Below are 8780 nucleotides of genomic sequence, written 5' to 3'. Positions count from 1 at the left end.
TTTATTTATTATTTTTATTTTATGTGTATGAGTGTATTGCCTGCATGTATGTGAGTGCACCCATGTCATGCAATGCTGCGGAGGTCGGAAGAGGGCTTCAGATTCCCTTGGAACTGGAGTTAAGGACAGTTCGTAGCCGCCATGTGGGTGCTAGGAATCCAACACAGGTCCTCTGCAAGAACAGTCAGTGCTCTTAACCGCTGAGCTGTCTCTCCAGCCCCACATGCTTTACATTTAATCTTCAAATTCCAGAGGCATCTGGGTAGCTTTATGTCCACTTTACAGATGATAAAGCAAGGCAAAAGTTTTCAGGATAGGAAATGGCAAACCTGTCCAGTGAGGGTGAGGGTGCACAGTCCACTTCCTGAGGGTGCCATGCACACACACACCCACGAAAGCTATCACTGCAGGTGTGTAGGGGTGTTGATAGTGTTAAGCTCTCAAGCATTACCCTAAGAATCTTACCTGACCCTCCACCTTATACCACTCTTCCCCTCTCCACCTGTTTCAATCAAAGCATTTCCTAGAGGGATGGCAATCACATGAGGGCAATAGATAGCTTCCAGGGCTGCTGGTGGGGTAGGGACTCCAGAAGCAGGAGGGAACTACACCTGACAGGCTTTGAGTGGCAGGGAGAGACTGAGAAAGGTGATCTAGATTTGGTCAGCAGAAACACTTCAACTTTCCACCATAGTTTCCACCTGGTCTTTAGAATTCCTTACCCTGGAAAAACTGTTCCAAAACCTGGTGAGCTTAACAATAAGGTTGCTGTTGGCTTATTTTCAAAAGCTGATTTAAAAAGGCCAAGCAGCGCCCTCCTGCTATACTCTCACCTCCTTTCTACTTTAACATTCACTGTGGTTGCAAATGATGGGAACATCTGTCCCCTGGGAATCAACAGCCCCAAAGTCCAGTATAGCTGGGTGAACTGTCTCTTCCACAACTTCATGTGCAGGAAAGTAAGCCATTTCTGTGAAGAAATAAAAAGTTGATGCTACCTGTGGAGGTGAGGCTTTATGCTTCCCACCACTGGGAAGGCAGCATTAAGCATTATGTTTGGTATTCTGCAGACACAAAGTAAAGTTTTCATATACTTGGTAATATGGTGGGGAAATCTGGATGATCAGGAAACTACATCATTTAAAAGCTTTAAACACTTCAAGAAGTATACATGTAAACAAAGTCTCCACTGGGGAATATGCTATGGAAGCCAATTAAGCATCAACTAACTTGCCCTTCATTTCCACTTTTGTCTCATCTTGGACCAGCTCCAGATGAAACACGATTAGGTACTGATCCTACAGACCTGAGGGCCCACCCTCTGCTGTAAAAGGAGACCATATTTTATTATCTGGAGACAGGCAAGGAGATAATAAATCAAGAAAAGCTGAAGTTTGACATATAATGGCATGGTTGGATGTGGCTGGAAAATACTCAAAATAACACATCTCTAAATGAGCAGCTCACAGCCAGGAAATATGTCCAACCCCTACAAGTGTTACCAACTATACTATTCCCTACATCACAAGGACCTTTCAGTTGGTCACACTTGGAGGCAGCCCCAGCAAATGCCCACTGGAAAGGCAGGTGAAGGCTGTAAGCCACAGCTCTACATCTAGTTTGGTACCCAGACTGTGGAAGATTGCACTGAAAGGCCACCATTCCTGAGCAGAGCAGCCTTTTATGGACAAATGAGCGAAGAGGGCTTGCTGAAGAGCTAGACCAGGTGAGTGGCTGTTGCCCTGACTTACCATATTCTTCTGGCACCTGCATCCCAAAAAGTCCCAGGCTCTTCAATTTCTCTAAAGTATCGACTGGGATTTTTCCCTCCTGGTCAATTTTTCGAGAGTCCACTGACAAGAGGAAATATATTGATTAAACAAAATATTAAATAAGCTATGTTTTAGTACACCAGTGCCAGTGGCAGAAAATTTCTAAAATTTAAAAATTGTCTAGTCATGATCCCTCAGTAAACTGTTGATTTTATACAATTAGGCCTACAAGAACTGTATTTCTCACTTCATTACTTTTTTCACATGTTTTATGGAACTGTTTGCATGCTTTGAAATAATAAAATGTAGGAAGGGAAAAAAACTTTGTTTTCAAAATCACTAGTACCAAGTGAGTCTCTTTCTCCTGACCCAGTCACCAATGTACTTTTACCACGTAAAACAGCAGTAAATTACAAATATCTGTGACAGATTTCTGTGGACATACTATGACTGTTAATCTTCGTCAACCTGACTGAATTTGGAATCACTTAGGAATCACACCTCTAGGTGTGCCTTTGACAGCTTCCAGAGATGCTTAACTGAGGAGGGAAGACCCTCGCTGAACGTGGGTAGCACCACTCCAGGGCTACAGTCCTGGGCAGAATGAAAAGGGAGGAGGAGCATCTCCTGATCTCCATCCTGTTCCATGTAGAGACATGTGAGGCATGAGCAGTCACAGCTGAGACCTGCTTCTGTCACCATACTTTCCCCTCTGTGATGAACCATATTCTTAAACCATGAGCCAAAGCAAACCCTCTCTTAAGTTGCTTCCTTCTGACATTTTGTCATAGTGATGAGTTAAGTAACTAATATACATGCTAAACTTGATTTTTAAAATAATCATGGGTGGTACCATCTTGAAAATGAAAAAGCAAATACACAGCTCCCAGAATTATACTGCAAGGTCAGGCTAGGCAGTGCTAAACAGACAGTCTGGCTTAATTCTACCTAGTGTTCAAAAGGAGCATCACCTTCACTAAAATCCATAGTTTCTGAAACCAACTACTCCACGTAACACTAACTAAATCACTGCTCCAAAACTCCTTACTCATGGGGCTAGAGAGATGGCTCAGTGGTTAAGAGTACTTGCTGCTCTTGCAGAAGACCCTGGTTCAATTCCCAGCACCTACATAGTGACTAAGATCTGTCCATAACTCCAGTTCCAGGGGATCCAAAGCCTTCTTCTGACCTCCACAGGCATTGCATGACATGAGTACACTTACATTTACATGCAGGCAAAACATACATACATACATGTAAAATAAAAATAATATATTATTTTTTTTTAATCCTCATAATCACTAGGGAAAAAGTGAGCAACCACTAAAACTATACATGCCCCAAGGTAACTGCATATGCTTTAGCTATGAAATTAAATATCATCACTATTATAAAGTGTTAAAATCTATACTTACGATTCTTTTAATATATGAGTCAATAGAGAACTATGGGTTTCACAAATGTAACACAAATCTCTCAAAATCCAATTCTCCTGCTTTTGTGAGTGCTAGGTTCACAGGTGTCTGCTACTATGCTGCTAACGTAAGGAAGAAAAGTCTGCTCTTGTTACCCCGCTCAATATCATAAAAGAGACTGGCCAGTGTAGTATACCCAAGAAAAGAACACCAGGGCTGAAAGTAGAAAACTGTCTATCATTAACACAACCATCTGTAGAAAACACTGTAAGATCTACCAAAGGAAAAAAGCTTCTAAAGCTATTAAGTGAGTTTAATGCAGCTAAACTAATATATGCTTAATTATTTGTTAATGGTGAAATTAACAAATGAATCTAGTTGAAGGAAGTAGGTCCCAGGGAGCACATTTTATTCCCTGCCCCTGAGGGACAGATACAAGAGCTATAGACAAAATCTGTTACACTAACAGAATATAAAAATGGCAAATAAACACATAAAAATGTCTCAAAAAATGAAAACATAAACAAAAAGAACATACTGTTTCCTAGATTTCTGTTTTTATCCTAGATATAGAAAACACTGGTAGATAACAATTTTATAAACACACACTTCTTCGGGTACTCAGTATTAGCAAAGGAGCATCTGGGACTCTTATGAGGAACAGAAGATCTACTTAAGTCTGGGTGGATGCTCAGCAGGAGGGTATTATCACCTGCTGGCTGAGATAATGCTAGACCATAGACTTAACCTTAGTAAAACCATAGGTCACCTTATGTAGCCATATTCACCAACATGTGATTAACAGGTTTGGACTATACAGCCTTAGCTATTTTTATCACACTTTTTGAGCTATTTTTCTAATCATTTAAGTCATGTTTTATACAAGTTTGGGGCTGCCACAGCTTGGAAACATTTAAAATCGGGCCCTTGCCATGGAGAGCTGGAAGAGCACTGAACTAGATGTCTTTATTTTTAAAAACATTTTATTTTTTTCATTTTATGTGTATGAATGTATTATCTGCATGTACATAACTACATCCATGTCATGAAATGCTGAGGAGGTCAGAAGAGGGCAGTGGATCCCTTGGAACTGGAGTTATGGAAGGTGGTTAGCTGCCATGTGTGTTCTGGGACTTGAACCCAGGTCCTCTGCAAGAGCAGCCAGTGCTCTTAACTGCTGAGCCATCTCTCCAGCCCTTAGATGTCTTTTAACTAAACGGAAATTGAGATGATCCCTGAAGGTTAGTATTATGACTAGAAAGTATTTCTAACTTATAATGACACTCAAGGGGGCTTCTTCACTCTCTACTGCTTTTAATGTAAGTATCAATCCAATTACCCTTACAACAGATATGGGCTACAATAACAAAAACCATACATACCCTCTTCAGTGAAGAATTTTTCTACAGGTCCCACAAACTGATTAATTTCATTAAGTTCATCTTGACTAACCTCTGGAAACGGAAAAATTCCTTTCTAAAAATGAAAAGCATTTATGAAAAATTAATATTAAGCAACTTCTCATTGTAATATTTATAAAAGGGGAAGGGAAAAAAATGTGCTGTGCTCCACATCCGGACAGCGTGATGTGACCCAAGGAAGGAGAAAGTTAGTTCACAAGATGCTTCAGATATAGGGCATAGGTATGCAGCAGGTTGAGCCCTGGTTTTTATCAGTTTCCTTATCAGTAACAGTGGAGTCCCAAACACAAGGAGCCTGGGACTCACACTTAGATCCCCTGTTTACTAATTTTGAGGCCATCAATACATTTCAGCAGTACTTCCATTTTCTCACCCACAATGCGCAGGTCACATTTACTCAAGATCCTTGTGAGACTTGTGGGACCGTGAATATGAAAGCTCTTCAGTGAAATGGAAAACTACATCATCAGTCTTTGTGCTCAAATGCTATCTGCTAAGAACATATTCTAATCCCCTTGAACAGCCATCTTATCTCATGGATACTGGTGCCCTCTGCTGAACACGTGAGATAGCAGGACAAGACCACATCAGCCTGAATTCAACCTGTTACATGTGTGACTTTACTAGAGCAACTTACACAGCCTCTCTCAATGTGGTTTCTTCTATATTACACATAATTGTGTTCAGCTCAGAAGATGACTGTGAAAGGTCAGAAAGAACACAGGTCCTGGAATATGATGTGGCTTCTAATCTCTAGTGGCCAAGGAGCCAGTATTCCCTCCTGGCCCCTACACCCCACGTTGTCTAACCACCTGTGACCATCTAAGCTGCAACTATCCCTATAGTTGTGGCTATGAGGATGTAGCTTTGGACCTACAGCTGATAAACAGAAGCAGGTCATAAGATTCCAGGTCCAGGTGTCCTGTATCTCCTCTTGGTCTCTCTTACGACAGAGACACCCTTAATCTTTCCCTAGCCTTGGTCCCTCTACTCAGCTACCTGATTTGTTCATTTTCACACTGTGCCCAAATCTATTTGCTCCTCTCTGGCCCTAATTTGAGAGGCCTCCAGGTCTCTATCCCAAAGAGACAGCTGACTTACTAGAATCTGCCACTATCCATCAGCACTCCACTGTCAAAGTAAACTATAAGGGAAACCCTCACTATCTATAGCTCTCAGAACAAAGCTGTCCCTTCTCTGCATACAAAGAAGCTCAACCCACATCTACCCCCATCACCTTCACAGCCTCAGTCGTCATCTGGTCTTGGTTAATGGGCTGTGTGAGAGTTAGGTGATTTTGATCCCAATGGAAAGGCCAAGCTAGAAGAAACAGCCTGGCAACTAGCTGGTCTTCAGCCATATCAAAGGGTAAATACTGCAGGGAGAGATTCTGGGGGGCAGGAGGAAAACACTCTCTGGTAACAATGGACAAAAAGTGAATGGAGCACACCATGAGAGGGAAGCTTATTTTCAACAAACAGCTTTCAAATTGGTAAAGCAGTGGAAGTTGTTATTAAAGTAAACCTACTGCAGAAGCCAAACACACAAAATAGATAAAAGCCAAGTAGTTGTAACTGAGTCAGCCAATTTCACACAAACCACCCATCAGCCTCCCATTTAACCCTGTGGCAGTGTTAGGTCCAACTGAGCATAGTAGGGCAGCCACTTGCCTAGATAACCAGGGCACTCTCTCCTTACTCTGAGACTCTGTGTATTACTGTGACTGTCCTGCTCACAGCCCAGAAAAGTTTTGAGAGATGGTATTGGCTTAATCCAGGAAGCTACCTAAAAGTGGTCAACGATAAAAGAAGGATTTACTTACTGTAGGACTCAGTGTGGACTATGAGACTAGAGGAATCAAAGGTGTCACTGGAGACTGGGTTGAACAACTAGAATCACAGAGTTGCTATTATCTATGACAAAGAGTCTGATGAAAGAAGCAGGACTGGGTGGAGATCAGGAGAGACTTTTCATACATACTCATTAGAGATGTCTGCCCATTAGATAGCCAAGTAAAGCTTCTGAATAGAAAGGTAGACACAAGTCTGGAGTTAAGGGAAAATACTCACGTTGGGGAAATAAATCTGATTCATAAGAGTAGAGATAGCATTTAAAATCAAGACAATGAATTAGGTCATCAAGAGGATGGTTGTAGATGAAAAGAGAACTCCATAGACTGAGCTTAAGAAAACTTCAACTCTGCTAGGTGTGGCATACACCTGTAATTCTAGCACCCAGAAAGTGAGGTTGAAGCCGAAGGATCTTGAATTTCAGGCCAGCCTGAGGTTAGGTAACAAGACCTTGTCTCAGTACAAGTAAGCAAACAATTCAATAACCACCCCCTCATAAAAAAGAACAACAAAGCTCTCCAACTTCAACTGGACTAGTAGAAATAATGGCCAATGTCCACAGATTGAGGAGACAAGGAAGAACTATCAAAGTAGGTGGAATGGTTTCTCGGAAGCCTGATGACTGAAGTGTGTTTAAGAGGATAGAGTACTTAACTATGTCAGAGACCACTGATGAGCCAGGAGTAGAGTAGGAATAGGAGTAGGAGTAGGAATCAGAAGAAACAGTTTAGGTAAGGAAGTGTGGAGGTTACTACTGACTGGCAGGACAAAGCCTGAGGGTACAGGTTCAAGAACCAAGAAAGGATCTACAATTGAGTAGCTGAAAAAGGTTAGAACTATCCTTGAATATGTGAGAAGGCTGGGGCAACCAGTTCAGCCTTTGCTAGACATAGATTATAGTACGGTATTATGCTAGAGTTCATTATGGTAGTAAAATGTAGATGACACAGAGGACAGCTAACTGTTGGGGTTCTCACTGGTTATAAAGATATTAGCAGTAAAATTGGAAGCAAAGCTGACAGAATAATGATAGAGTCGGTGTGGCCAGAGATTTAAAGACTGAAAGAGGATAAACAATGAGTTTTTTCCTTCACCAAGCTGTTCAAAGGCGTGAGGACCTAAGATATGGCGCCCTCAGTTCCAGGTGATGGAGAAAACAGTTCCCACACTTTATAAAGTACCAGCTCTGAACAGATTTCTAGTAGGCAGCCACTCTTGGTCTGAGTCTTGGCTTCTGCTTTAAGTAGTCAGTCAGACAACATGATAGGGCTGTTCTAAAGAGAACATTCTTAAAAAGACTTGAATAGAGGGATCCTGAAGCAGACAGCCTGAGAGGGTGGGTTTGAACCTCCATCGGGCTAGGGGCTCAGAGCTCAGCAGATAGCCATAGAGTGCCGGGTTCTGGCCTCCAACTACCAGAGGGCCCGACAACCCAGGGGACTGCCTGACAGACCCTGGATCCTGCGTCCACATGGTGGTGAGCTTCACCTAATTGCACCATACCATCCCCCTACCTGGGATTTTGTGAGACGCCCCCACAAGGCCCCAGGGCAGATCTGGCTTTGGTAGGCTAAGGCTGAGATCCTAGCAGACAGCCTGAGAGGTAGGTTCAGACCTCCATTGGGGTAGCTGCTTGGAGCTCAGCAGACTGCTGGAGAGTGCCAGGTTCTGGCCTCCCTCTGGCCTCTAACTACCAGAGGGCCTGAGGACCCAGGGGACTACCTGGCAGCCCCTGGATCCTGCCTCCACATGGTGGTGAGCTTCCCCTAATTGCGCCATACCATCCCCCTACCTGGGATTTTGTGAGGCCCCTCCCAAGGCCCCAGGGCAGATCTGGCTTTGGTAGGCTAAGGCTGAGATCCTAGCAGACAGCCTGAGAGGGTGGGTTCAGACCTCCATCAGTGTAGCCACTGGGATCTCAGCAAAACACCAGAGTGCCAAGGTCTGGCCCCTCTCTGGCCTCCCTCTGACATAGGGTTAACAAGCACAGGACTGACTTGAGAGAGCCTGCCTCTACTTGGTGAAGGAAGCCTGAGTGTACCTGACTAGAACCTGAACTGGGCTTCTGTGGGTACCCGAGAAGCCATCAGTTCCTTCCAAAATAAACCTGAGAGAACCTGAACCCTGTACTAAACAGCTTTACACAACCAATAAAGAAAGGATATAGGCACCCAGATAATACAAACAGAAGCATACTTCAACTTAATTCTCATATCAGAATCATAAACAACAAACAAAATTCACATGCCAAAACCACAACAAAAGAATAATAAAATGGAAAGCCAAAATACTATGTCCCCACCAAAGCCCACGAATCCTGTA

At 42.9% G+C, this 8780-nt stretch overlaps 1 protein-coding gene across 2 annotated transcripts in view; it reads right to left on the bottom strand.

Moving 5' to 3' along the window:
- The window catches only part of Acad9 (acyl-CoA dehydrogenase family member 9), a 35047-nt gene that overhangs the window by 18723 nt on the left and 7544 nt on the right, over positions 1–8780 (bottom strand). For both annotated transcript variants that reach the window (XM_029567657.1, XM_008841773.2), the window contains exons 2-3: positions 4570–4663; positions 1752–1853 (exon numbers count right to left, since the gene is read on the bottom strand). In XM_029567657.1, the coding sequence (XP_029423517.1) occupies positions 1752–1853; positions 4570–4663 (196 nt within the window). The remainder of the gene's footprint in view (positions 1–1751; positions 1854–4569; positions 4664–8780) is intronic.

The sequence above is a fragment of the Nannospalax galili genome, unplaced genomic scaffold (genome assembly GCF_000622305.1).
Source record: "Nannospalax galili isolate Female #2095 unplaced genomic scaffold, S.galili_v1.0 scaffold1700, whole genome shotgun sequence".
NCBI classification, from domain to species: Eukaryota; Metazoa; Chordata; class Mammalia; order Rodentia; family Spalacidae; genus Nannospalax; species Nannospalax galili.
The sequence above is the reverse complement of the archived record's forward strand: the minus strand, read 5'-3'. Positions and strand labels throughout refer to the sequence as shown.